This window comes from Emericellopsis atlantica (assembly GCF_019669845.1).
Source record: "Emericellopsis atlantica unplaced genomic scaffold F5Z01scaffold_13, whole genome shotgun sequence".
Taxonomy (NCBI): domain Eukaryota; kingdom Fungi; phylum Ascomycota; class Sordariomycetes; order Hypocreales; family Bionectriaceae; genus Emericellopsis; species Emericellopsis atlantica.
This window is the reverse complement of record NW_025764715.1, coordinates 90,540-118,154: the sequence shown is the minus strand read 5'-3', so window position 1 is coordinate 118,154 and position 27,615 is coordinate 90,540. Positions and strand designations below refer to the sequence as shown.

Genomic DNA, 27,615 nt, shown 5'->3' with positions numbered 1-27,615 from the left:
CCCGCCCAAATGATATAGAGCCTGGTCGTGCCCACTTTCACCAGCACGAACTCTCCATAGCACACCTTGACGACCTCGGATGTCGCCGTCGCTGTGCAGAATGGTGAAATCAGTGTGTGTCATTGGTGAGCTTGCATGAATCGATGGCTGAACCCAATTCGCAGAATCGCTGACCGTTCAAGGCGCTGGACCCTCGGGCCTCGTGGCTGCCAAGAGCTTACTACACAATGCGCCCAAGGGCACCTTCAAAGTCACCCTCGTCGACTCAAAGCATGATATTGGCGGGCTATGGCCGACGTCGAGGGATGACAATGAACGACAGGTGCACCCTCTCATGATTGCCAATCAGAGCAAACACACGATGCACTTCAGTGAGCACGCGTGGGAGGAAGGATCACCGCAACTGCCCCAGGCTTGGCAGGTTGGTTGTTACTTGAAGCGCTATCTGAACCGTTTCCTCGCTGGAGAAGATAGTCTCCAGCTGGAGCTTGAGACACAAGTCATCAGAACGGACAAGACGGACGATGGCTGGGACGTTGTCCTGCGCAAGGAAGGCCAAGATGAGGAGAAGCGGCCGTTTGACTACATAGTAGTCGCATCTGGGTTCTTTGGACGGCCCATCATCCCACAGAGCCTACGGTCACCGAAAGATGTTCCCGTGATGCATAGCAGCTCGTATCGGGACCTGAAGGGGTTACTTGGTGAAGGAAGGCCAGGCGGAGGCAAAATCTTGGTGGTGGGAGGGCAGATGTCTGGTGTGGAGATTGCAGGTACCATTGCCACACACCTGTCATCCGCCATCCACTCGTCGGAGGATTCTGGCATCAAGGACATTGACAAGTACACGATACATCATATCATTCAAAGGCCGATCTGGGTGTTCCCCCTTTACACCAGTCCAGAGGTATGTGCTCTACCTGTCGTGGGGGTACGTTTCACTGACCAAGCAGGCTGGTAAAGCGGCTGCCCCTTTCCTGCCACTCGATTTCGCATCATACAACCTCAGCAACCGTCCAGCACAGCTCGTCAACACACAGGGTCACATATCGGAAGACGCGGCCAAGATAATCCATAACATCTACCAACGCGCGCTTGGCACTGATCAGAGCCCCTATTCGGACCACCTCCGATTCGGTGACAAAGACCGACGGTCACAACCATACCTCGCCGTCAGCGACTGGTATGCTGAATTTGTCCGCTCAGGGCTCATCACAATCTCAAAGGGCAGGCTCGATACTATGGATGGCACAACTGCGACGCTCAGTCCATCTGGCGAAAAGGTGGATGATATTGCGGCTGTTGTGACAGCGACTGGCTTTGATCCCTCACCCTGTATCGATTTCCTTCCCGAGAGTGTGCTTCAAGCGCTGAGCCACTCTCCCAAACACGTCGACCAGCCAGTCGCCCTTGCTTTCCACGGCACGCATCATCCCTCCGTCTCGAACCTTGGCTTTGTCGGCTTCTACCGCTCGCCTTACTGGGGAGTTATGCAGATGCAAGCCCGCTTCCTGGCGCGATATTGGTCCCAGAGTGAGATGTCGCCCATCATGCGGGAGAAACTGGACGAGGATGTGTCAATGCAGCGGACGCTGGACTTGAGGGACGACCCTCGGTGCTCGCAGTTCCCCATGGGTGATTACCCCTTCTTGATGCAAGAGATGGCCCAGGCCCTGGAGATCCCCCAGCTGCCGCCGTTGACTACGTCTCTACCGGCCTTGTCGCACAACCAGCAACCCCTGAACACTCTAATGCCATCACGCTACCCAGACCCGCGTGAGGACAACTCTGACACGGAAGCCTCGCTCAAGGATGCGTGGCAAGTGGCGCTCGATGGTATGACCACGCCAAGATTCGTCGCCAAAGCCGTCTTTCGCAGTCTCTTGGGGACGTGGCGTCTCGAGCGCGACCTCGTCAGCAAGCTGCCTACACATCCCAGTGGCCACTTTAGCGGCAAAGCACAATTTCTCCTCCGAAGGAAGACAACCGACGGTCTGCAGTGCGCAGGCAGCGAAACGCCAGCGCCCGTGACAGACGAGGGTCTGGAGTATCTGTACATTGAAGAAGGCGAGTTCAAAACAGACTTGGGCTTTGGATTCACCGCGACGAGGCGCTATGTCTATCGCTACGACGACGCCACGGATAAGCTGAGCGTCTGGTTTGTCAAGCCTGATGACCTGAAGCGCGCCGACTATCTCTTCCACGAGATCGACTTTGAAGTCCCGGAGAACCGGGACGATGGGTGGAAGGCCAAGTCTGGGCATTTGTGTATTGATGACTTTTATGATGTCGAGTATGGGTTCAAGTTTAACGCTGTGAACTTGAAAGAGTGGGATGTTGGGTATACTGTCAAGGGGCCGAAGAAGGACTACACGATTAGAGGGACGTATACACGGGAATAGATATGGCCATGTGGCCGGTACGAAAAAAATATGACCCTGACATATGGAATCGAGATGAGCGTTTTCTGGATAAGAACACTGCACAAACAGTTGTTTCCCAATCCCCTGGCCAAGTCATTTCCCCCCCGCCTGTGCAATCACGAGCTCTCGGGCTTCGGGGCGCGCGGGCTGCTGTGAGATGCTATCGGACGCTGTGGCGTGTCAGTAAAGCTCATGCTCAAACATACATCAATCTGATCACTCACCAGTGCATCGCGCACCTGCTTGCGGTACGACTCTGTCATCTCCCTCTCCACATCCTCGACACTACGGCCATTTAGGACGAAGCTGATGAACCTCTCCTGGGAACCAATTTTGGCTTCCAACTCGCCCTTGACCCTGGACATCGTGTCCACTTTTTGCTTCAGTTCGGTCTGTTCCTGGGTCAACTCATTGACCGTCTGCTTCAGCTCAAGTTTCTTGTCTTTGAAAGCCCTTTTCTCTACTCCTAGATCCGCGTTCAGCTTTTTCGTCTGGGTGATAGACTTCTTCAAAGAGGCGATCTCATCCTCCGAAGCCTTCAGTTTCTCTTGTAATGTCGCTGTTTCCCCTCGCAATTCTTCGGCATCCTTCTTGTGCAAGCGTTTCTTTGCGAGGATGTTGTTCTTTCTGGTCTGCATGTCCTTGCCAAATGCCGTCTGCTCGTCGAGTTGATTCTGGAGGCTTTGCTTGTCTTCTTCGTGCTGTTTCCGCAGCTGCTCTAGCTCCTGCTTCTGTTGCTCCGATTCCTTCTTGGCGGTAGCGAGCCTTTCGTTTACCTCCTTTTCTTTCATGATGACTTGCTGGATTCTTTGCATATGCGCTTGGATGAACTGACCGCGCTGATTCGCACGTTGAAAAAGAGTTTGTCTGCTTGCATTGTCCCCGACCTGAGAATACAAGGACGGATCGGGGCGGTCTGCATCTGGAAGCTGGTCGAATCGGGAGTGATTCTGGGGAGTCGGCGGATTATAAGGTCTCCGCTCGTTTTTGTTGTTTGGGGCATAGTGTCGACTTCGTGCCTGCGGAAACTGATGCTGGTTGTTGCTGGTAGGGGCAACACGGGGCGACGCTGGCCGGTGAGGTAGAGGGACCGGGGTGACAATATGCGGAATATGGGGAACCACGTTGCGTGGATCTTTGAATGAAGCTCTGGGCTGTGAAGGTGCCCATCGGGGAGTCGCTGTGTTAGGACTAGAAAGCTGTGGTTGAGACGGAGTCCTGGGCGCGCCCTGGTCGAACCGTGCTCGTTTAGGCTCAGGCTCCTTCATTGTGATGGCAGACTCTGACGCTTGTTCACCTTCGGAGTCGTCTGTGTCAACATCGGAAGAGGTCTCGAATTTGATCTTGGCAGGCGGAATAGGATCCGAGTGAGCTTGGGTGGAAGATGTGTTGGCTTGAGCCGGGCGTCGATCGCCTTGCCAACGCCTTTTCATGGTAATTGGGTGAGATGAGAGCAAGAAATGGAAAAGGGGCGATTTGTAGGAGAAGTCTTGAACTTGGCTCGAAGAGAGGACTTTTTCCCAGAGTCGGTTGAATCGAGAAATGCATCAGCAGGCTGACGGAAATGTGACGCTATAGTGCCTGCAGTCACCCCTTTTCATCTCATCCTTTAGGGTCAGGGCATCAACGGAACGGATGGTCTTTACGCCGGCAAGTCAAGTGAGAAGGAAGACTTTTGCCCTGATTTGCCATGTCTTCGCAATCGTTGATGTTTTCCACTCAGTGACGGGTGAGAGAACCTGCTCAGAGATATCACAAACGCATGGGTACATGTAGATTGCACACAGTTAAGGTAACCTGTTTGCTGCGATTTGACAGAACAGAACTCAAATAATCCAATACATATCTAGCTGTCGATTGATCCATACAGTTCTTCCTCTCGGACCCAATGCCCCTCCGTTGTAAATCCCACAGCACGCACCATGACCGCAACGCCAGTTGTCGTTCGTGATTGATCGTCACTTCGACATAGGGCAGTGCCTCTTCAGGGGTCGAGATATAGATTTTCCTAGCGATGGTCAGCAACATTCCCATAATCCAACATCATATAACCCACCAAGGTCTCTTGAACCTGTTGCTCATACGAATTGAGCAGCAATCGCTTGAACTCATCGCGATCTTTCCCCTGTAGGGCAACGTTAAGAGCGTGTGTATTGTATCCCATTTTCTTCTTCCAAGCGGATCGCTCTGCCTCAAAAGCCCTGCTCTGATTGGCCATTTCGACACGCAAGTGCTCCATCTCAGCTTCGTGTTCGCTCTTCTGCCGGGCAAGCTCTGTCTGGAGACTTCTCCTTGAGGCAGTCGCTTCGCTTCCCATACTATCGGCAGCAGTGTGCTTCTGGTGGAGCATCCTGATCTCCTTGTTGGCTTTGTCTAGCCTTGCCCTGAGTTCTGTCTCCCGAAGTCCGCTTTCCCTGAGACAGATGTTCAAGTTGTTGCTCACGGCCGCTCGATTCCTCTCATTGGTCTCGCACAGCTCTAGGCGTTCCTTTTGCCGCTGTGCGATAAGGAGTAACTTTTTGCGTTTGGTTGTCTCATCAAAGAACTCGGCGCCCTGCTGTGGCAGCATCTCTTCCCCATCGCAATCCTCTCCATCTTTACTGCTTTCTGATGCATGCCGTTGAAAGGCTTCTGTTTCGTCGGTCAAGTCGATGAGAACCATTGGCATCGCCAGTTTCTCCTTCTTGACAGAAGCTTTGCGCTGTTCTGTTCGCGTTTCGCCACTAGGTATTGGATCGTCGTACACCTGCTCAGTAGCTGCCCGTTTTCTGTGATTTCCGTTGGCACCAGACGTGCTCGCCCACTGCCCGTCCGGAAACTGTTCAAAGTCAGCTCTATGAAGCATCTTGTTTAAGATCATAGAAGCGATTACTGACCATTGCCAAGAATCCTTCGTGGCTCGATGAATAGTGATTGCCCGAGGCAACATGGGTAGCGCCGTCACTGGTGGCTGCTCTTTGAAATATTGGCTGGCCTGGTAGATCGTGTCTTGACATGTCGAACTCTGCCTCGCTCTTGTTGAAGCGCCAGGTTTGAGGGCTTGAAGTTGCGAGCTGCTCGGTCTTGGGCTCGACGACGAAATCCGGTCTTTCTCCTTCTGGTAGCCAAGAGTAGGCAATCGACGCCGAAGACCTGGGCGACTCCGTCAGGGCGATTGTTTCGCGTCTCGCTGTGTGATATGTTATTCCTCCCTTGCCTCTCTTCTTGCGTTTGCTCGTCTCTGACCCCTTCCCTGTAGCGTGTTGAGATTTTCGAAACTCTCCTTGTCCGCAAGCTTCCGCCCCGTCGGTCTCTTGAATTTGACCTCGATTACCGTGGTTTGATCGCTTCGTAGGTGTTTTGCCCGCTCTCTTTGGAGTTCGGTCTTTTCTCTGCCTTTTGGCGGCAGGCTCGGTAAATGCAGCCCCTGGGTCCTCTGGGTCGCCGTTGATGTCTTGGGCTCCGTTGGTGTCTAGGGCGTCGCGAAGGTATGTGGACAGCGACTTTTTCAACCTCTTGATCAACCTTGCGTCATTCAAGGTGTCTCTTATCCGGGCCCGGTTTAGAGCATGCTCGTTGCGCGGATCCCCAGCTCGATTCAGATTGATTTTCATTTCTTGATATCTCATCAGCGTGTCCAATTCTCTCAACTCAGTTTCTATTTCCCAACGGTCCGTGTGCGTGAGTGGCAATGATGGCCATTTGTACTTTCTGCGAAGACTCAGCATGGGCTTCAAATTGGTCGTCTCGGTGATTGCACGGAAATCCTCGATGGCAGTGGTGGTGTCACGCCTGCGTTTGCTAGCCATGTTAGCGCTTGCGTGACAAGCTCAACTACACTGCGTTGCAGTCGACTGTGCAGATAGGTGAACGATGAACATATTGCAATTGTGAGGTTTTGTGTGTTTGTAACAAGAAGAGATGCTTGTTTGAATGGTCTTGAGCTCAGCTTGGTGTGAAAACTCGAAGTGTGCTCACCCCTTAGCCCGAAAGAGCACCACTTCTAGGGCACATTCAAGATGATCAGATGAAGTACTCTGTAATTCCAAATTCTCACGTAGGAAGCTGCGAGTCTCGCATCCACATGTATGAGCTCTACAGGTCCAAGCTACAATCCCACTCAGACGCCACGAGCACGAGCAACTTCACGATTTAATGATTTTGTCAATTTAGTGAGCTCGCATATTAAGTAGTACTCAAACAGTAATACAGTCTGTGATGCAGTTTCCTTTGCAACTTGGTATCACTGGCCGCCACATTTTCCGCCTACGGTCCTTCAGACCTGTTCAGACCCGATGATGTTCTGCGACTTCGAGTAGCATCCCGAGGCCATATGATCTCCAACATCATCCACATCTCTCATTGAATATCCAGAGCAACGCCTCCCATCCTTACGTGGTAGACTCCGAAGCTTCCTCGCCAGGAACTGTGATGGCCATGGAGCGCTGCAGTGTCACCAAAGTTAGTGCTCCGTTGATCATTTGGCTTGCCGTCTTGGTGCAGGACTACTTACCAAAACCTTTGCCAGCTCCGACTTCCGGTCTTCCGCAAAGGCCTCTGCTGCCTCTTCAAGATTGCGGCCTCTCGGAAGTTCTCGTACCAACTCCTGCAGTATCTGCTCTCGTCTGGATGAAGCCGCGAGGTCTTCCTGGAGATGGGTAACGCATTGCATCGTGTGCCCGGTCTTTTCGATCTGAAGTTGTATCCTGGTTATTTCGGAATGCATGGATTGCATCTGTTCATTGTCATGCTCCGCTTGCAATTGAACGTTGCCCCGATCGGAGGTGAGATTGCGTGCGGACAGCATCATCTCCGCCCTCTTTTTCTTCTCCTCTGCCACCTTTTCTGCCAGTATCGGGTCGTCGGGCACTATCACGTGCAGTAATCGATCGTGAAGCTCGGCGAGATGGACCATCTCCTCTTTCTGAAGCACAATAAAGGCAGCAAGACGGTCTGTGGACCGTCTATCTCCTGGTAGACTCATCTCGCACGCCGCATCTATGTGTCGTTAGTTCACACGTATTCAAGATGCAGCGTGAGCCTGCCGTACCCGTGATCTCCTTGAATTGGTCCATGAAATCGCCCATCTTCTCGATGAGGTCGTCTGGGTCAAGACTTTGGCCTTGTTTCAACCCTTTGCCTCGACAGTAGGTCGCAGCGCCCAAGGTGTTGCCCATGATACCTTTCGGTGGGTTGTGGATCTCTCTGGTTGGAGATGTCGAAGCGAGTCGCCAATAGACGTGGGAGATGGAGAACAAGGAATTATACAAACAGTCGAGAATTTGAGATACCTTACTAGTAATTTAACGATCACGTGTGTTTGAGGACTGAGTGGCGTCTCAAGCCTCACTCACCAGGGGATGTACCTGCCTTCTGGCTTCCTACAATCATCCGGTTTGTATTGACAAACTTAGGGCAAGCGGCCGCACAGCGGGCTTGACACTCCCAAGCCGGGGGCTTGGATTTCACTGCAAGAAAGACCACAGTGAGTTCATCAAATGAGCTCTGCTTGTCATGCCCATTTCTCTGAACATCAGACGAGTGACTGGAGTCTTTCAGCTCTTCCTCTCCAGGGCGCCGCATTAGAGGAAGAAGTAAACTCAGCTATACTTCAATCAAAAGTAAGCGGCAACTGAGAATTTCGCAGTCTTAGCTATGTGAGCACAAATGGAGTACGGACGGGCGGTATGGGTTGATCAAGATGCAGGAAATTGAGTGCGTAAACAGACGAACCCCTGAATGAGCGGACATGTCGAGTCCTGCGGTCGTCTCCCGTATGTGGCTTCATGACTTGATTAGCACAAGAAATCATATATATTTAATATTTTTATTAAATTCGAAGCCCAAGGAGTTGAGCCTCACCTCTCAAGTAATTTTCTTTTTTTGTCGAGCTGTTCTTGTTATAGTGACACTAACTTATTCATTTGACAACGTGAGCCCACCCACGTGAACGATGTCTTTTAGGCACTAGATTACCACTATACAAGAGAACAACTAATCAAAGAACCACCCAAGTATCACAGTAAAAGATGTACTTTTGCTTGTCCAGCATGTGACATGAATTTCTCTCTCGAGCTGCGCATCGCGGCGAATGCATGGCTCTAGGGTAGTCATACCGAATCATGGGCTACGCTCATCTAGCCACTCAACGATGGAGAAGAATACCAAAAGATACTCCAAAGTGCAGCAGCTACATTCTCAAATCAGAGACAAGCAACGGCAAAGGGCTCAATCAATCTAACGACCGACTGGAGACCCCGACATGTCAGTGTTTCTCCGCGGCGACTTCCACCACCCCCGCTTCGGACCGTCGCTATCTCATCGGGCTCCTCCGCGTGTAGCTCCATGTCAGTCGGAGCGTCGGCACCAGGCAAACAGCCAAGCCAGTACAGATCAGCTTGAAGATGCACATCTTTGAGGTCCTACTGTACTTGACTTTGCGCCTTATCTACATGTAGGTAATGCACCTCCACCTATCGTGGTCCAGGGCAAGCCAATCGAAGCTACCGTGAACCCCTCTTCATCCACCTCCAACCCCTCACTTGTGCGCGCCATATGGACCTCGTGGTGACAATCGTTCCAAACGGTAAGCGAATGAGGCCTAGGGAACCGAAATTTTTACGGAATTCAAGCTCATAAGATACGGTGCCAGGGGCGAGCACCGTCGGCTGGAATCGCTGCACTTTCCCGTCAGCGATCTGGTTCCAGTCAGCATCCAGCCGAGCCGATTGTCGACGCTCGTCTCGCCTGAGCTTGCGGGAGTTAAAACTAAAGAAAAAAAAGAACCCCTTGGCTTGAGTTGTAGCATATCCGTTATCGGATTAGCGGCCGCGAGCTAACAATAGCCCGCCCATGAACAGCGACGGCCGATTCGGAGATGCACGAGCGAGCGTGGTGTGGGCTCCTCCAGCCTCCGCGTCTGTGACTCCGTACCGCCTTCGGCTCGCTGGCTCGACCGGCCTTTTATAATCCTTGGCACGCCTTCTCAGCTCCTTTCATTTCTCCTCCTTTGATTTGAACCTCAAATCTATCCCGAGTGAGCCTCATTGCGTCGACATGGGTTTCAAGTCTGCCCTCCTGCTGAGCGCGGCAGCTTCTGCTGCGGCGGAGAAAGTCCACGGCGTGGTCGTGTTCTCCCGCCACGGAGATCGTGAGTGAATATCCCTTGATGGGCATATAGCCGCCGAGCTTCGAATGATAGACTGACCGGCTCCCTCCTCCAGGCACAACCAAATGGTACGGCTCGCAGCAGCTCACCAGCCTGGGCGCTGAGCAAAACTTCCAAGTGGGAGGTGACTACCGCGCTCGCTACCTCGAGTCCGATTCGGAGCACCAGATTGTCGGCATCTCAGAGGATGAGTACGTCCCGTCGCAGGTCTTTGCCAGCGCGCCCGACCAGGGCATCTTGATGAACACGGCCACTGCCTTCCTCCAGGGCCTGTACCCGCCTCTGTCGGACATTGCCCCTGCGTTGGCCACCCAGACCCTCAACAATGGCACCAACAGCACCAGCCCCCTGGATGGCTACCAGTATGTCCTCCTCCAGGGCGTCGACGACAGCTCGCCCAACACTATCTGGATCAAAGGCGACGACGACTGCCCAGGCTATGCCGAGTCGTCCAAGGCCTTCCAGAAAAGCGACGTCTTCATGCAGCGCGACTATGAGACGCGCAACTTCTATGAGGGCTTTTATGACATCCTCGCCGACGATGTGTACAACATTGAGCCGGAGGACTTGACCTACGCCAACGCGTACAGCATTTTTGACCTCATCAACGTGGCTCGGATCCACAACGAGTCGTCTGCCGCCCTGAACGTGTCTGACGAGGATTTCCTCAGGCTGCGGACTCTGGCCGACTCTGCCGAGCTCGGCAAGAACTGGAATCAGTCCGAGCCCGACCGCTCCATTGGCGCCGAGACCCTGTCCGGCGCCATCCTCGCCAAGCTCAACGAGACTGTCACCTCCGAGGGTAAGCTCAAGTTCTCCCTCTTGGCTGGCAGCTACGACACCTTCCTGGCCTTCTTTGGCCTGTCCGGCTTGCTCGACGTGTCCAAGGACTTTTACGGACTGCCCGGGTACGCCTCCACGATGGCCTTTGAGCTGTATGCCGACGGTGACAGCGAGGACTTCCCCGCAGAGGATGATCTTCGCGTGCGCTTCCTCTTCAAGAACGGCACCGCTGGCGAGCTCCAGACCTTCCCGCTTTTTGGCACCGGCGACGACACGCTTTCGTACGCCACCTTTGTCGACAAGATGAATGACCAGGCAATTACCGGTGTGAGCACCTGGTGCGACCGTTGCCAGTCGGCAACCGATTTCTGCGCCGCTTACGACAATGAATCGACCAACAGCCAGGGCGACAAGGACAGTGGCAAGGGAGGCATGTCTAATGCTGTTGCCGGTGTCATTGGTGCCATGGTCACGCTAGGCGTTGTTGCTGTGGTCGGTGGCGTGGCATTTGTTCTAATGAAGAATAAGAAGCAGAGGTCAGTCGCTGCGGCTGCCGAGAAGAGCAGTATCCACAGCGGCAGCGTCGATGTGAAGGCTTGAAACCCGTGCCAACCACGGTGGTAGCGATAATGAGAAGCATGGAATGAATGTTGATGGACCGTATTGATATTGATCTCCTCACAATTTTGTGCCATGGTCCCATGGGGCCTTGAAGCCCACGCCGTCTTGTAGTAATAGCCCCTTTTATGACACGACGTAACAGAAGACAAGACAATGGGTCAAGCTTCTTGAGTACCGTCGGTGCCTCTTATCTCGATCAACCAGCATTCTGTTATTCTGGCCACGGGAAAGATCTTCTTCATCTTTCCCAGACAGGACAGAGCCTCTCCAATGTCGAATGTCTTCAATGCATAAGGAGGTGCCTTTCCATCCGGTGCATCCAAGTCACTCGTGGCAGATGGTACTGTCAAGTCGTCAGTCACTGCCACCGGCGTCGTCATGCCGGTGGACAGTGTGCCTGACTTTGCTGAGGGAGTGAAAAGGATGGAAGGGACTGTGGAAAATGTACTTTTTTGCGTGCTTCTGCTCTCGAAGCTGTCGCCAGCCGTCAGCTCTGGCATGGCTCGCGTGGGTACCATTGTGTGGCCAGCTGCATAGACAAACAGGGCCAGGAAACAATGCCAGCGCTTTTGAGGAATCAAATCGTGCAATGTCTTGCAGAGGGCGACAATGGCAGAAGCGGATTCGTTCCGGATCTCTTGGAGGTCGATGTTTGTTTCGGCGAGGGTCGAGTCGCAATAGGGGCGGAAGAGGTTCAGCAGGCAGAAGTGATACACGAGGCTAGCCGCAAAGTCAGCGAGACGCAAGAAGAACAGCGTCAATGGAGGCTTACTGCGTGAAAATGATGACAGATCGGTCCAGAGTCCCAAAATCCAGCGCTCCGGTGATCTTGGAATACCACTCGAGGCACGTTGTGTAAGTTTGCATCAAAGTCTTCCGGTCGTCCTTCTGATCCTTTGTTCTTGAATTGCGAGAGAAGGTGTATACCGCGTCGATCACCTGTGCGAAGGTTTCTTCGAATATGTCGAGATCGTCTAGCTCGTCGAGGGCGCCGGAGATGTCGAGGACTTTCGGCCAGCATCAGTAAATCCTACCTAGCCTGTTCCGATGCCAGAAGGCAACTCACGACTGGATATTTCCACTCTGGGACCACGAAGAGCACTTCGTTCTCGCCGCGTGCCGTCGGTATTGGGAGGATTGATAGACGAGCAAGCTATGCGAGCAATCCTAGCAAAGCCGGATTAGCATACCACCCTGTCAGCGTCATTCAACCACAGCTGATACTCACCGAGCAATAGCTATAGCCCCATGAAGATGTTTTGCTAGCAGAGGTACAGTAGCTGGGACTGGATAGTGAGGCGCGCCTATCGCCCCGACCAACACGCCCAGAACATACACACCCTCTTCCATCAGATCCAATGTATCTTGTTGGTTGTAACGGGCTAGTTCATGGATTGCAAGCAATCCAAATGCCTGTGCATTGGGCAGACTGAAGCGAGATGGGCCCCCGGCTGCCAGGAGGGCCCTCGACTCGTGGAACATGCGATCGCCGAGGTTGACATAGTGGGACTCGAGCGCGTCGTAGCCGCCTTCGATTCTGCACGCCAGAGCGAGTATGGCGCGTAAGAGGGCTGGTGAGCAGTGCTCGTTTCGGTTCGCCATGAAATCATCGGTGAACAGTTGTCGGTCAATCGTGAAGAGGGGGAAACACTGCGCGTCGAAGAAAGTGTACAGCAGCTTCTGAAGGTCACCAGTTTCCACCACAGTCAGGTCCCATTGGCTTTGAGCCATCTCGAGGGCAATCTCGGCAGCTCTTTCTGGGCCCTCCTTTCGCGTGACGCCTGAGCGCTTGCCTTGGTCGGGGTTGGAGAGTTTGTCGAGTGTCGGAATCCATGGTCGAGTTTCGCGAGGACTATCAACGGGATCGAGGTCACTGGCTGAGGAGTGATTTCGTGCGAGGAGTTTCGAGACGTGACCTTTCTGTTTGGATGAGGGAGTCGACGCGCCGGTATCCCAGGAGCCATTCTCGAAGTCGGTAGCAATCTTTGAAAGATCTTCTTGTCGCCATAATGACTGTATGGCCTGGTGAGCGTATTCCTCCGATCTCAGGACCTCGATGACAGTCTGAACATCCTTTGCTTGTTGGAGAAGATTGTCTCGAATCTGTCGTAGTTGGCTTTTGGACTCTTTGTCGCGGTCTTCGAAGATGCATTCGATATTCCAGAGTTGACAGCGATGACAAGGTTGTTGTCCATCACACTGATGTTTGTAAGCACAGACCAGTGGGGAAACGTTATTATGGAAATCATTGGGGAAAACATGGCAAGTGACTGGACGGGGAAGGACACGGGATCATACCTTGCGACTGCGAGAGGCAAGATCCCAGTCCCTCTCCGTGGACCAGCAAGAGTGACAGACCAACCCCCCTTCCGTCAGCTCACCCATAGCCATAGGTCAATCAAGTCGCATAGAGACAGTCACTTGCCCTAGGAGTTTCTTGTCCGCGCGGAAGCGACATGGTATGGCTGCGGCAGTTGCTGCGGTGCTTTCTTCAATCTCACGCAAAGAGCATCGTATAAGAATCAAGAGAACCAATGATTTACCTTGGACCGTTTGAGGCGGCAGTGATGGCAAGCATAGTACTTGCGTCTTGGCTGTATCATGTTGGCATGGCTGATCTTGTAACAAGTGTCCGTCCTCGACGCAGTTGTTGGAGATGCAACGTCTCCGAGCTGGAAATCTCACGACGCTCAATCGTCTATAATAATAAGTTCAACTCAAGGGCTGTACTTCGGATCCACGTAGTGGTTGCACGGGGCATCTCTCAAGGCACTTTCAAGGCCTCACGCTGCCAAGGCAAACGTTTCTTTCGCTACCATTCGGAAATATGGCAAAGACCAACGCCAGCTGAAGGATCATTCGAGACCTGCGCAATCTGCATTGACCTACTGCATTTCACGCTGCCCACAGAAAAAGGGGGATCGAGATGGGGCTGAATCGTTGCGGTCATCAATATCCAAATGGGTTCTCCCAAGAACACAGCACATGCGCATGTTGATAATGGGAGCCTGTCGTTCCGTTCAGACCTACGGACGAGCTGGCTATTCTGCCTCGGGTTGCTGGCCCTTTAAGGGTATACGTACGATGTAGGTCCTGTCAAAGTGGAAACGCGGATATGGTATCAACTCCGCACACTGTACGTACGTGGGCATGGTGCTGGCCCCCTGGGCTGTTCACAAGGCGGCCCCCTCCTTTGCGTTCTGGGGCTGGTTCGAGTCAGGACTGTCAGGTACGTACGCACGCACGTAAGTAGTTAGATCTACAAGCAAGGCTGGGCTGGGGATGACAAACGCCTGACGTCTAGATGATCTGGGTGTCTACGTACCTGATGGCCATTCGAAGACCCTCCAATGTGCATATGTAGATCACCGTCAAAAATCAAGGGCTGGGAACTAAGAGACGCGCCGGTACCTTGACCGTCTTACGGTCAAGGAGGCCAGAGGCCGGTCACAGAGGGGAAGTCACAAGTCCAGGATAACCTCGCTATATCAAGATCTCGATTGATCTTCTTCATTCGTTCAACACGTCGAAGAACTACGGGGTTCTACCTGAGAGATCCCCAGTCGCCCAGTGGTCAATGACACACCTGGTAGTCTCTATTTGTGTACGTACCATTTATATATGTAGCGAGCAATGTAATGGGTCTCTGGCGCCGCAAAGAGCTTTGGACGATGCGGCCTCGGGCAAGTAGACACAATGCTCTTAGACCTTTGGCCGAGGTATAAATACACGCGCGGGTTCGATGACGCTGCGAAGCACTGTGCACATTGGGCGCGTAACTCGTCTACGCGATTGGAGGCTCTGTTTGTCTTGTACGTGTTGTCGACCAACTCGTGCCATCAACCAGAGAGAGGGCATAGCGAATGATTACTCTCTAACGCGCGGGGGTGCTTCGCGGCGCAGCAGCTCAGCAGATCGCGACGAGACCGCGCGTGTGTTTAGTCGTTTGTCGAAAGGACTCTTGCGTTTGTCGTTTCTGTACTCTGCCCACGTTCGTTCGTTCGCGAGGTTCCTGCTGCTCTCCGCTGAAAGCAAGCACATGGTATTCTTTCAGCTCGCTTCGTGGTCAGGTTGTCGAACCGCGTCCGTGTTGTTCGTGTTGTTGGGGCCCGTCGAAAGGGGCGGGATGGTTGGCATCAACATCGCGTCAGGGCTTCGTCGTTCTTTCACGGGCAGCCAGGGTCGACAAAAGTCTGAAACAATGTCGACTACGTCTCGATCTTGATGAAGAAAGCGTCTGCGAGCGAGGGTGGGCTGTGCAGCCCAGGCCACACCGGGTTTTCTTCTCCCAGTCTTCCGGGGCTAATAAACGACACCGCGACTCTCCGAGCTTAGAGCTACAGCCTACGTGTACCTCCAGGCATGCCAAGAACATCGATCGGTAGTAGTGTCCGTACGTGTCATTGTTATCTCATGAGTGTATGGAACGAGTCCCTGATCAACACTGCAAGCACGCATATCAAATCAGCGCCCGTTGATCTCTATCGCAGCTCCCGATTTGCATGCGTGGTGCTGGTGCAGCAGTATCCGCTGTCTCAGCATGGCGTCCTACCACTGATTACCTTATGTACATATTTCTCCTCTCTTGCAAAGGGCACCGTGGACGGAATCCGAACATTCATCCCACTTGCGTTGCGGCAGGACAAGGATTGGGCAACCAAATGCCCCCGCTGCCCAAACGTCCGCGTCAGTCGTGACACCAGGGGAGTTGACCAATGAATTGGCTGATGACAATGAAAGTGCTTCTTCCATCTCGTGAGCTTACCTAATGGTGAAGTACTGCCGACTTTAACATCGAAACTGCTGCATCTTGCAACTTTGTGGCGGACAGGCATCTTGGCGGGCGGAGACAAGTCGCAATAGAGTAGTGGCGTGTAGGTCTTTTGGTTGATCTACATGTAGGCTTACGAGCGGTCGAGGAGCGATCTCCTCATCCGGGCATCTTGGCTTATACTTGCGGTCGGGTGTTCCAGTACATCGCCGATGTCAACCAGGTTGGTGGAATTCCGGAGACTGCTCCGCGGCATCTGAGTGGAATGTTCTCCTTGTACTGTGTTACTGTGTGGGCCTCTTTAGCATGGGTGGCCGTACTTACTACTCAGTACAAGTATTTGACGCATAAGTGCCCGTCACATTTCCGCAGGCTGCCTGATCAATCACAGCAGCGGGTGGTCGAGATGCTGTATTCGCGTCCTAAATAGTATTAGTAAATCGTTTCCGCTGGGCTGAAAGCAGCTCAGCTTGCGGATGATGCTGCCTGTTACGGCCTGTATGTTGCCCAAGTGAGGCGCCTAGGCATGATGGAAGATGGCTAGCCACAAAGAAAGCCACTGTTGAGCCCCAACTCGATCACCAGATCTTCACTGTAGTGAAACGCCCAGGCATAAGGAGAGAAAATCATAGAGAAGTAGGACAACCCAGAACTGCGCTGGCCCAGAGGCGCATGCAGGCTTCCTGTGCACCACAGTACCGGCCCCAACTAATTACCAAGTAATCACTTGGGTAGGTGAGGTAGTCGGCAATGCGGGCTTGCGATCGTAGTAACTGCCCCTGAGGAAGATTATTCCATGACAAGCCATAGCCATATGGAAGTGCTGTGTGCCTTTTGCCTCTGGTCTCGCAATTGTGGTTGCGTCTCGTCTGTGCGATCAGTGATCCCCGACTGGCCGTCCGATCGCGATCTCCTCACAAATCATCATCTGTGACCAAGGTCCGTCCGTGAACAAGAAACTGCAAATAAAACTGTTCATCAATCCTCGATAGCTCCCAAGGTCTCTTGCAGGGCCAAATTGTCGCCGAATTCGAGTTTGGTCATATTGCTCAACACTGCCGTGTCGGCTCTCGCGAAGCTCGCGGCTCGTCAAACGTTGACATCACGGGCGCTGACCTCTCGATCCGACGTACAACACCCCCATTGCAACGCCGAAGCCACAATGCCACTTTTCCTGTTACCGATTTCGACCCCTGAGTCGGGTCCTGACAGATGGGACATGAGTTTGTGGTCTCGCCATCACCCGGACGCCGGAGACTATCTGCGAAAAATGCGTACAGAACGAGGATACCGAGCCGACTTCGAGCTGACGGAGAAGACGTGTCCACATCTCTCGTCATATCAGCATTTGCTGTCCCACGTATTAGATATTTCGAGTCGCGGCGGAAGCGAGCAGGACCCCGTCTTGATAATGCCCCAGCGGCAGGGTTCTACGCTGGCGTTCCCGTCAAAACACGCAAAGGCATCAACAATGGCAGGCTTTGTGCAACATTGACCACAATTAGAGAACACCTGCAACCTGTGCGCCCGGCCGTGTCCATCCAACGCAGCTTGCGGATGAATCACACTGTCGGGTCGTTTGTCGAGGGGTAGACAACGCTAGACGGTCGGCGACTAGACACGGCGCACACATTGTTGTCTTTGTAGACCACGAGAACGAGCTTGAAAACAATCCCGCAACAGATCAGCAACGTAACCAGCGGCGAAGAAAGGGCGCAGCTCAATCATCCAGACAAACCGAGCCCCTCGACTCCATCCGTAACATCTCCCAGTGGTGCAGTTCTCGACGCGTCGAACAAGCTTCTGCAACAACAGTCAGGTCGACAACCGCGTGAACGAGACGAACACGGTCGAACGAGAACATCCCGAGCCGAATAGAAGGCTTGCAATCCCAGCCGATGCCATCCGCGAATCGATCGAGGCGGACGGAGCCAACAAGATATTGCAGTCGCAAATTTACCGAACAGCGAGGAAGAATATGGCTCGCCAGAACTAGTCCTAGAATGCTACTACCTGTCATTGCAACGTTCTAGGACATTTGGCGTCCTAACCATCGAGTATCGACAGTCTCCCTCGCACGGCGATGAACGAACGCTACAGCCACCACCGGCACGTCTCTGCCCCAGCTTTGGCGAGCGTATGCAAGTGGCGCGGTATTCAACTTTGGAGCAGCAAGCGGCTCTTCCGAGAAAGAGCTGTCTCCAGGTCTCGAAGAATGCCAGCCGATGCCGACGTAATACTTCACCAACAAGACGCCGCGTGACGACACTCGATCGTGTACCAGCAAGAGGCGGTCGACGTAATACTGGAAGCATTTCCTGACAAGTGGGACGAACACGACGCTCGAATCTCTTTACATGGTGTTGTTCTAGGCCCGGAGTTGCTCCAGATTACGGGTCTTGACGTTTTCCCGGGCAACACACTCCATATGATTGAGACGCGTGCCCAGGTGCTGAACGTCGAGTCGTCATGAATCCTTTGAGGAGTGCGCTCGAGGACAAAGTGTCGAAGCCACTCTCGCTATGCGACTGCATCGGTCCCAGGACCGGTCTTGGGCTTTCGCCTGTGAAGAAGATGGCTTCGTCCATGGGGGAATCAAATACGGAGTCGACCAGGCCACAACAGTATTGCAGCCATGGACTTACCAACCGGGCCTGTGGCGGACGCAATAGCGCATTACAAAGCCAGCACTCACAGAGATGAATCTCTCCACACGATTCTCGGCGTGTTGCGTGGACTCTTGTGTATGCCTGTTGCCAATAAGTCGGGAGAAGGTCGGCCAGAGAGTAGTCGTTCTGGGAGGCTGTGGGGATCTCCATTGTGCCGGCATCAGGGACGATCACAAGCCAGCCAATGAGCTTGCAAATGTGTTCCGTTCCCAAACGCTTTGTGTGGTTGTGTGTGTGCGGGTGCCCTGGCTGCTTACGACCGTACATAACCAGCAGCCAACAGTCGTCGTCGCCCCGGGACCACGTCTTTGAGAACATATCGCAGCCGTACGTACTGCCGCGTTCGCAATACCCACATACTGGTCAGCCTGAGAACAATGGCGTCTTCCGATCGACGGTTCGAGGGCCAGCGGTGCCCAAGTCTACCAGAACCGGCGCACTCGCAGCCTGATGAGGCGTCAGAACCCCGCGAGCACGTGCCCTCTTCTTTGCCTGATGCTGCGAACCACAGTTCCGACACATCTACACATCCTGTTGCTCCGAATTCGACTGAAGCGCAATCAACCATTGGTAGGGAGAATGAAGCGGGGGATGCTGTCGAGAAGAAGGACACAGACCCGCAGGACAGCGTCCCGGCAACGCATGGCGAAGGATCATCGCCAACAAGATTCTTGCTGGTGGATGACAATCCAGTCAATCGGAAGATTATGGTCGCGTGCATGAACAGGCTCAATTGCCAGTACACGACGGCCACGAACGGTCAGGAGGCGGCTGATGCGTTCCGTGCGAACCCCAGAGCATATCGGTGCGTCTTTATGGACTCATGCATGCCGGTCTTGGGCGGACTCGATGCGACAAGGCAAATTCGCGCCTACGAGCGCGAGCATGGTCTTGAGCCGACGACGGTGATTGGCATCTCTGCTGGTTGTTTTAACGAAAAAGGAGAGGCGGCACAAAGCTGCGGGATCAGCATGTTCCTACGCAAGCCTTTCAGGATTCGGGATATGCAGGCCATCTTGGAGGAGAACGGCGTGTTGTAGGGAACACGAACGTGGTGAGACGATCAGGTGACTGGGGCGACTGAACTGGGTTACCCTGATGGGGGGTATGAGCAAGGCGCTCAAGATGACGCCACGGGTTTGAAAGGGTCGGGGTGATGCTATAATGACGTGCAACCACTGACGATACGTTGTCTGAGTGTTGCAAGGTCATATCAAGGAGGCGGGAGGTTGCTTTGATATCACGGGTGATGCGTGAGCATGAAAGGCCTTCCGCTCACGATTGTCGAATGTAGTTGAAATAGAGCTTGATATCTGGCAAGCCACAAGAACGACTGGCGCACAGCAATTTGCACCGCCCGCATCATGGACACTGTGTTCCCCAATGTAATTTTGACACGTCTGGATGCCAATTGTTGCATTCATTGCTGTTGACGCTGCTGCTATCAAATGGCTACTACTGTAGTACGCATTGTGCTGTCAATGACAGATGCCTGGGCCCGGACTCATGGTGGGCGGACTGACGGAAGAAGGTACGTACCTTCCAGTACGTAGTGCAAAGCGCAGGAACCTTGATCCGCACCGGGAATGTGGATGCCCATTGGCTGAAAGTCGAATCCGGTCGCGGCAGGCAGCACCTGGTCCATCTCCACTCATCCCACTAAGAAGGAAATAAGCACTGACACGCTGCCGCGCTTCATAAGCACTCATGGACATGCAGTTGGGAACACTCGATTGCCAGGCATCATCACCAATCCAACGTCGCAGCGTTCGGTGAGACATCGCTCCTGTGCCTCGTGTACATGGCGTAGCCTGTCCAAGCTCTCTGCTCGTGGTAGCCGCACCACTACCACATCATGTCCGCCAAGGTGCTGCTACGCACTGTCTGTAATAGACGTGACCTTTTACGACGCAGCCCTTGTTGATACCACTCAGCACTCAGGCACACCCACTCGTTCCTCTGCCTGCCGCTCGCCTCGACAGACATGTCAACGGTGACAGGCCCACCGTCCGCAGGGCAAATGAAAACCTTCAAGCGGCGTCGCGTGACGCGCGCCTGCGACTACTGCCACAGACGATCTGTCCGCTGCCAGCAGCTTCCCGGCGGGAAATGCCGAAACTGTCTTGACTTTGGACAGGACTGTCTGTATGAGCGCCAGGTCAAGAAGCGCGGCGCCCCCGCCAGGGGCAAGGACGGCGAGGACATGCTCGCGGGCGTCTCGTCCAACAACGGCCATTGTCCGCTCAGCAATGGCCCGTTGCGGAACGGCGACGCATATGGGTACGATCGTGCGCTGCAGCCAGTGGCGACGGTAGAGATTCCCCATGGGAGGATCGTGTCGCTGGTCGGGTTGTACTTTGAAATTGTCTACCCGATATTCCCCTTCTTCCACCAGCCGTCCTTTCTCCGTCGCGTGCAGAACGGCGAGTACCACAGGGACAGGCTCTTCCACGCCGTGACGATGGCTGTCTGCGCGCTCGTGTCAGGGAGAGTGACATGTGGCGCAGTGACGAATCCTCAATGGGCGTCGCGGCAGCAGGACCTCACGGCGACACCGCCCTACCGCTTCTACCAGAAGGCCCAAGAAGAGGTCAATCTCAACCCACAAGACACGAGTTTGAACTCTCTGCGGACGCATGCCGTGCTCGCCATTGCGGCAATACAGTTTGGCAACACAAGCGACATGCACTACCACATGGGCATGTACCACACGCTGGCCGCGATGGGGAGGTGGCACAACGAGGACGAGTGGCCAGCAGCAATAGGCAACATTGGGCGAGAGGAGCGGAGACGCCTGTTCTGGTCCGTATACACGCTCGACATCTACACATACATTGTGTGGGGCGGCGTCATACGAGTGAGGGAACAGCAGTGCCGCGTCCAGTATCCGACCGAGGTGGACGATGACTACATTGACGACAAGTCGGTCTACATCTCGCCAAGGCCCGTCTCGAAGCAGAATTGGCTGCGTGGGTGGAACTTTACGACAGATCTCTATCGAATCCTCGAGCATGCCGTGGCACGGTTCAAATCGGACGACGGTCGACGACCACCGTTCCGCGCGCGCGACATTTTCCTCGAGAACGACCAGGAGAGGAACGCAGCCATGGTGAAGAACGTGGAGAGCACAATCTCACGCCAACTAGAGGATCTCCCGCACTATTTCCGGGACATCCAGTGCGACATTACGTACAATCCGCGGGAGGACCTGTACGGGTTCCAGGCAGCCAACATCATCGCGACGACCGAACTCCTGCGCATGGTCCTCTTCTCTGTCAACGAGGAGACCTCGACGCTAGACCAACGCTGCGCCATTGCGAACAAGATTATCGACAAGTTCAAGATCATCCCCAAGGGCTTCCAGCTGGCCATCAGCGCCCCCCTGCTGCACCACCTCGCGGGGATAGGCGACGTCCTCGGCCGGTCGAGCCTGCAGCTGTCGAGAAATACGGACTTTCAGGAGGGCATTGCGCAGTACGCCAATGTGAGCAGCGTCCTACGCCGTCTCGCGGGTCTGCTCAAGAATCTCGAGAGCGTGCTCAAGGGCCGCCGGGTGACGGAGCGCCTCGAGGAGCAGGCTGCCGGTATCGAGGAGCACATCCGCGTCATGCAGCGGCGACAGGAGCAGCAGCAGGCCACGAGCGCGGCGGCGACCATCAGCACGTTCAAGCGACCACCTGTGTACGATGATGCGCAGGCGCAGCTGCAGCAGGAGGCTTTGTACCACCACCAACAGCAGCAACAGCAACAACAACACGATCATCATCAACAGCAGCCGCCGCCCCAGATGATGCCGCAAATGTCTTACAGTCCCATGCCTCTGGATGAGGCTGCGTACATGGGGGTGCAGTGGGAGAATTATACGAGCTGGGACCCTCAGCTCTTCACGCAGATCATGCCGGGTTGGGGGCAGATGCAGTACCCAGGCAGCATGCAGTATTAACAAAGACGATCGATGCACGAGCAGGACTGGATGAAGACCATCAAAGTTGTGCATTATCAGTAGCCTACTTTCTAATCATGCTAATACACAGACCCATCACGTCTTGTTATCAAACACCTTTCCGTCGACATAGTTGACAATCTCCCTCACAGGACTGATGTGATCCCGATCACCGCCAAAGTTCATACCCTTCTTCATGACATGGCGGTAATTCGCGCCGGGGCTGACCTTGCCGAGGACATACTCCTGCCGTGTCTCGACGCGGTTCGGGACGGGGATGCTGCGGCCGACAATGGCCTCCATGCCCTGCCAGGCGAACGTGATGGCCTCCTTGGCCCCGGCTGGAATACCCGCCTCGTCGAGGAGAACGATGCGCGTATCGGGAAAGGCCGCCTGCATGTACTCTGTGATGTTGGGGTTGTAGGCGCCCCCGCCGCACATGTAGATCTCAGCCAGCGGTCCGTACGCGGTGGGCATGTAGCGGTGGTAGTGCTCCACGATGGCCTGGGCGGTTATCCGGGTGATGGTGGCCACAATGTCGTTCTGCGTGAGGCCCTTGGCGAGACCGCGCTTGATGAGGTCGTGCGCGATGGTGTCCCGGAAGACCTCGCGGCCTGTCGTCTTGGGGATCTCCTTGCGGAAGTAGGGGTGCGTCGTGAGAAACTCGTCCACAAGCGCCTGGTCCACCGTGCCGGCCTTGCCCATGGCGCCGTCTTTGTCATACTCCTGCTCGTCGTTGGTGAAGTAGCGGACGGCGGCGTCGATGAAGACGTTGCCGGGACCCGTGTCAAAATCGAAGAACCCGTCGTTGAGCTTGCCGTGACCGTCGGGCGGGATGAAGCAGACGTTGGCTATGCCGCCAATGTTCTGGCAGGCGCGCAGCTTGGTCGGGTGATGCAGGACGAGGGCGTCGAAGAAGGCGATGAGCGGCGCGCCCTGACGACCAGCTGCCTGGTCTGACACCCTGAAATCCGTAACCGTGGTGATGCCCGTCCGTGCGGCGAGAAAGCAGCCCTCGGCCATGGTCAGTGCGGAGCGTGTCTGGCCCTCTTCGGGCATGCTCAGCAGCCAGATGGTCTGTCCGTGGGAGCCAATGGCATCGACGGTGTTTTGGAGGTCCACGTTGTTTCTCTTGCAGAACACCTTGACGGCATCGGCAAAGGTCTCGCCCAGGAGGACGTTGACCTCGGAGAGCTCCTCTGGCGTGGTGGTGTTGTGCAGAATCATGTTCATGACGCGCTTCTTGATGGTCTGCTCGAGGGGCACCTCGTCGTAGGTGAGGAGTTCAAAGTGCAGGGGGTCTTCGGGTGTCTGTTGGCGGAAACGACAGAGCGCGCAGTCGATGCCGTCCATGGACGTGCCCGAGTTGAGGCCCAGGACGGTGATGTCGAGAGCCTGCCCGGCCGCGGGAGGGAGGTCGTTGATCGAGCCCATGGCTGGCATGTGTGTTGGAGTCTCTGGGATGTGAGATCAGTCTTGAGTATGAGGAGGGGGAAGATGATAGGGAAGGAAGGCAAAGATGGTTTCCTGGAGACGAGGTTGCGGACCTGGGCCTTGAAGACTTTGGGACTGTCACGTACAGCGAGATCGCTCACTTGTTCCACATCTTCAGAGTCCACAATCAGAGGACCCTGGAGCTCCGGGGAAGAAGGGGCGCATCATGCTCCGATGACTACCATAAGTTTTCGCGCTCTTGATCGTAAGAGACAGGAAACTTGGGGTCCGCAAGCTTAGGGAGTTGGAGAATGTGGGCAATCTGGACATGCCGCCCACAATCCCCGTGTTTTGGAACTCTATGATCACCCCTGGCGACTTTCATCTGCCAATCGGATGAGGTCTGCGAGTGCTTAAACGCCTAAACGCTTGTTCAGGTCCCGAGACGAGGCAGTATTGTGGTCAAGCTAGCCTCGGTGAAGACCAGTTTACGTGACAGTCGCAATGGAAAGCATCTGAAGCTTTTAAGCGAGCCTTTTAGGCGCTCGAGTCGTGCCGCTGAACGTTTCTCCAATAGCGACCATGGATATTTAAGCGAGCCTTTTAAGCGTTTAAGCCATTATCTGGGGAATACAGGAGATGTCGGTATTACCGTCGACACGTAGTGCCATACTAGGCTAGCATAATCCAGTGCTCCCTCTGCCCGTACGAATCACAAGATGCGCTGAGAAGAAGATTTGATTCACAGCAACTTCTCACATGTTTTGCTGTGTACATTCGACTGCTGCCGCGGCTGAGACGGTTGAGTCTTGGGCGAAGACGAGTGTCAGCGGGAACTAGAGCAGCGGGAATTCGTGAAGCTGATTAATTATACCCGGGGCTCCAATATGCAGAATTCGACTCGAAGCCTAATTAACTCTAGTCTAGCGAGTAATGATGGCCGTCAGCCCACCCTCACCACCATCGCCACGACCGAACTCGTGACCAGACTCCTGTCGTCAAGTTAGACATGGGCTGACAGGACGGAAAGGCATCATGCAGGGCGCTAGATGTAATTACAGGGCTAGTGTTCATTTGGGTCAACTGGGGTCAGGCACACACTCCACGTTCTCAGTTCTCACCGATGCCTGCCCCGGGCATCGTGGATGCACTACTCCGTACTCCGTGCTATGTAGACCTCGATGTTCCACAACTCCGGATTCCAGTCCAGTTTCTTACCCCGTAGTGACGGCTGACAAGTCACATAAACCCCACAGTCCGGTAACTCTGGAGTGAGTTAATTGTACAGGCCAAGGACGGGACAGTCAGTACCTGGTCCATCACCGCCTCCAACGTCGAGACCTTCAACATCAGGCCCCAGGTCGACGCTACTGCTCTCTCTGCACGGTCCGTGTCTATAAAGGCAGCACTTCCCACGCGACCTTCTCCATGTAACTCCCCAGAGTATCGCTCGAAGAGGACTGGAGGTTTCTTCACATCACCCTCCTGCTCATCAACCACCCGTTGCTGCATCACTGCAGAAAGCCTGTGCTCTTGAAGAGCAAACTAGATACATCATGGCTATCCAAGTCTGGCGCCATGTGCCTGGAAAGCTACTGCTGTTCCTCATGAACGTCGTCGCCGCCACGGCTCTCATCTTCGAAGGTAACCTCCCTCCCACATAGCTCTCTCATCCGCCCTCGCTGACTCCCCCTTTACAGGCTACAACCAAGGTGTCCTCGGCACCGTGAGCTCCACGCCTGGCTTCATCAAAATGGCCAACATTGGCGCCGACGGCGTGGTCACCAACTCGACCAAGCAGGGTGGCCTCGCAGCTGCGTACTACTTTGGCGGTATATGCGGCTGCTTCAGTGGCGGTACGTGCTCCTCGCATTGATAAAGGCGCAGCATGGAAGACTGACATCACGATACTAGGCTGGGTCGGTGACGAGATCGGTCGCAAACGAGGTGTACTCTGCGGCACCGTCTTTGGCGTCCTGGGCGCGGCCCTCATGGCAGGCAGCGTGAACAGCGACATGTTCATCGTGGCGCGCGTCATCGCCGGGCTGGGTATTGGCTTCATCAACGCCATTGTGCCCCCCTGGGTCAGCGAGCTCTCGCAGGCCCACGATCGAGGCTCCAGCTTCTCGCTCGTCTTCGTCGCCAACTATCTGGGTGTCGTGATCGCGTACTGGATCAATTTTGGCGTCCGGTCCACCAACGACGAGTTTCGGTGGCGCTTCCCGCTCGGGTGGATGATCATCCCCTTGCTCATTGTCGACATGTGCATCCCCTTTTTGCCAGAGTCGCCGAGATGGCTCATTGCCAACGGGAAGAGGGAGCAGGCCATTGCTATTCTGTGCAAGCTGCGCGGCGATCTGGCGGCTAACGACCCCCTTATTGTCAGGGAGGTGGAGCAGCTGGACGCCATTGTCGAGAGCACGCATCACAAGAGGAACGATCTGATCAATATCTTCCTCGCGGGTCGCTACTCGGGAAACCTGCATCTCGGGCGACGTGCCGTCATGGGCTTCCTCCTTCAGTGGATCCAGCAGTGGACGGGTATCCTCGCCATTGCCGGCTGGTCGACCACGCTCTTCCACCTCGCTGGGTTCAGCTCATACAAGTCGCTGTGGCTGGCAGGGCTAGTCAACACCTTTGGAATTCCCGGAACGGCAGCTGCTTCCTTGGTCATTGACCGCATCGGCCGCATCAAGTCGCTGCTCGTGTCGTTTGTCACCCAGGGCATCGCGCTGTTCCTCGTCGCCGCCTTCATCAAGACGTCTGAGGATGCTGCTCATGCAGGGAACCAGCCTCAATCTGAGAGACTGGGAACTGCTGCCGCCTCCTTTGTCTTTGTGTACCTGTGGTTCTTCACCATGTTCAACATTGTGCCGTCCTGGATCTACGGCACGGAGATCTGGCCGCAGGAGATCCGCGCCAAGGGGTACAGCTTCACCATCTTCGGCTGGGCTGCGGGCTGCGGCATGACGCAGTTTGTCATCCCCATCATGCTTAACCGTCTCGGCTGGGGAACCTTTGTCTTCTTTGGGGCCATGAACGTTGTGGCCCTGCCGATCGTCTACCTTTTCTACCCTGAAGTGGCGCAGCGCTCGTTAGAGGAGATTGACCTGCTGTTCACGAGCGAGAGTCTGCTTGTGAGCAAGAACATGGTCGAGTACTACCGTCGTATGGACGAGGCGGGCGGCAATGTGGCTGTCGCAGCTCGAAGGCTTCTGGTCGAGGTGGACGGTGGCTCGCCACCTGCGAGTGTTGGTGAGCAGGAGAAGGGCGCAGCAGTCAGACATGCGTAACAGACAGTGACGACGTCTGAAGTATCAGAGGAGCAGATAGAGATGAGCTCACGTGGACGCACACGCAGAGAGCAGCCATGGAAAAGCCAGATATGTACCATATACACTCCGGCTTAAATGCCGTTCCTACCCATTCTTCATTAGACATGCTGTGAAATTTGGTGACTGTCTTGAAAACTCGATCCTGTGCCTGTGATACTCGCGCTGAAAGAGACTTGACTAGTTAGTGATCTGGCCTGAATTTCACCCCATGCTCACCTCTGAATCACCACCATCTCTGTGCTACGGAGCACTGTGTGGCCTATGGGACAGGTTTCTAAGAGCTCTCGCTAGTGATCCTAGCAGACGGTCTCTCATTCACTGCACATGACTGTAGTCACGCTCAAGCGTATCGGCTTCTCTTCAAACCTCATCGTCGGCTCATGCAATTCAATCTTCCGTCTCATCAACGTTCACCTTTCCCCTTAAGCAGGTATTGCTGACATAAACCATTCCTTCCCTTTAAAGCCGCTGCGCAACAAGGCATCCCATACG

At 54.5% G+C, this 27,615-nt stretch overlaps 10 protein-coding genes across 10 annotated transcripts; 5 read left to right on the top strand and 5 right to left on the bottom strand.

Annotated features, from left to right (window-relative positions):
- Positions 1–100: 100 nt before the first annotated feature.
- Positions 101–2,399, top strand: F5Z01DRAFT_636383 (uncharacterized protein; the record flags this gene model as incomplete). Its single annotated transcript, XM_046262207.1, has 3 exons — positions 101–125; positions 165–904; positions 951–2,399. The coding sequence occupies 3 exons, from the start codon at positions 101–103 to the stop codon at positions 2,397–2,399; spliced, it is 2,214 nt and encodes a 737-aa protein (XP_046118230.1).
- A 68-nt stretch (positions 2,400–2,467) lies between these two features.
- On the bottom strand, positions 2,468–4,271 carry F5Z01DRAFT_102199 (uncharacterized protein). The gene is made up of 2 exons (XM_046257325.1): positions 2,645–4,271; positions 2,468–2,590 (listed from the first exon to the last, which is right to left on the bottom strand). The coding sequence occupies exons 1-2, from the start codon at positions 3,851–3,853 to the stop codon at positions 2,537–2,539; spliced, it is 1,263 nt and encodes a 420-aa protein (XP_046118229.1). The 5' UTR covers positions 3,854–4,271; the 3' UTR covers positions 2,468–2,536.
- A 125-nt stretch (positions 4,272–4,396) lies between these two features.
- On the bottom strand, positions 4,397–6,208 carry F5Z01DRAFT_750218 (uncharacterized protein; the record flags this gene model as incomplete). The annotated part of the gene is made up of 3 exons (XM_046267012.1): positions 4,397–4,428; positions 4,477–5,238; positions 5,297–6,208. 3 exons carry the CDS (start codon positions 6,206–6,208, stop codon positions 4,405–4,407), a joined length of 1,698 nt encoding a protein of 565 aa, XP_046118228.1. The 3' UTR covers positions 4,397–4,404.
- A 582-nt stretch (positions 6,209–6,790) lies between these two features.
- On the bottom strand, positions 6,791–7,576 carry F5Z01DRAFT_750217 (uncharacterized protein; the record flags this gene model as incomplete). Its single annotated transcript, XM_046267011.1, has 3 exons — positions 6,791–6,844; positions 6,913–7,397; positions 7,450–7,576. The coding sequence occupies 3 exons, from the start codon at positions 7,574–7,576 to the stop codon at positions 6,791–6,793; spliced, it is 666 nt and encodes a 221-aa protein (XP_046118227.1).
- Positions 7,577–9,131: 1,555 nt separating this feature from the next.
- F5Z01DRAFT_100455 (histidine phosphatase superfamily) lies at positions 9,132–11,040 on the top strand. Its single transcript, XM_046257322.1, has 2 exons — positions 9,132–9,549; positions 9,623–11,040. The coding sequence occupies exons 1-2, from the start codon at positions 9,456–9,458 to the stop codon at positions 10,948–10,950; spliced, it is 1,422 nt and encodes a 473-aa protein (XP_046118226.1). The 5' UTR covers positions 9,132–9,455; the 3' UTR covers positions 10,951–11,040.
- Positions 11,041–11,129: 89 nt separating this feature from the next.
- F5Z01DRAFT_674052 (uncharacterized protein) lies at positions 11,130–13,356 on the bottom strand (the record flags this gene model as incomplete). The annotated part of the gene is made up of 5 exons (XM_046265002.1): positions 11,130–11,691; positions 11,744–11,978; positions 12,038–12,138; positions 12,308–13,170; positions 13,270–13,356. The coding sequence occupies 5 exons, from the start codon at positions 13,354–13,356 to the stop codon at positions 11,130–11,132; spliced, it is 1,848 nt and encodes a 615-aa protein (XP_046118225.1).
- Positions 13,357–18,426: 5,070 nt separating this feature from the next.
- F5Z01DRAFT_100464 (CheY-like superfamily) lies at positions 18,427–19,874 on the top strand. The gene has a single exon (XM_046257323.1). It carries the CDS (start codon positions 18,789–18,791, stop codon positions 19,449–19,451), a length of 663 nt encoding a protein of 220 aa, XP_046118224.1. The 5' UTR covers positions 18,427–18,788; the 3' UTR covers positions 19,452–19,874.
- A 557-nt stretch (positions 19,875–20,431) lies between these two features.
- On the top strand, positions 20,432–22,354 carry F5Z01DRAFT_681385 (uncharacterized protein; the record flags this gene model as incomplete). The annotated part of the gene is made up of 4 exons (XM_046265685.1): positions 20,432–20,699; positions 20,727–20,776; positions 20,807–21,895; positions 21,935–22,354. The coding sequence occupies 4 exons, from the start codon at positions 20,432–20,434 to the stop codon at positions 22,352–22,354; spliced, it is 1,827 nt and encodes a 608-aa protein (XP_046118223.1).
- A 96-nt stretch (positions 22,355–22,450) lies between these two features.
- On the bottom strand, positions 22,451–23,707 carry F5Z01DRAFT_622097 (Anhydro-N-acetylmuramic acid kinase; the record flags this gene model as incomplete). The annotated part of the gene is made up of 1 exon (XM_046261236.1): positions 22,451–23,707. One exon carries the CDS (start codon positions 23,705–23,707, stop codon positions 22,451–22,453), a length of 1,257 nt encoding a protein of 418 aa, XP_046118222.1.
- Positions 23,708–25,344: 1,637 nt separating this feature from the next.
- On the top strand, positions 25,345–27,081 carry F5Z01DRAFT_681383 (general substrate transporter; the record flags this gene model as incomplete). Its single annotated transcript, XM_046265684.1, has 3 exons — positions 25,345–25,432; positions 25,489–25,644; positions 25,703–27,081. The coding sequence occupies 3 exons, from the start codon at positions 25,345–25,347 to the stop codon at positions 27,079–27,081; spliced, it is 1,623 nt and encodes a 540-aa protein (XP_046118221.1).
- Positions 27,082–27,615: the final 534 nt, after the last annotated feature.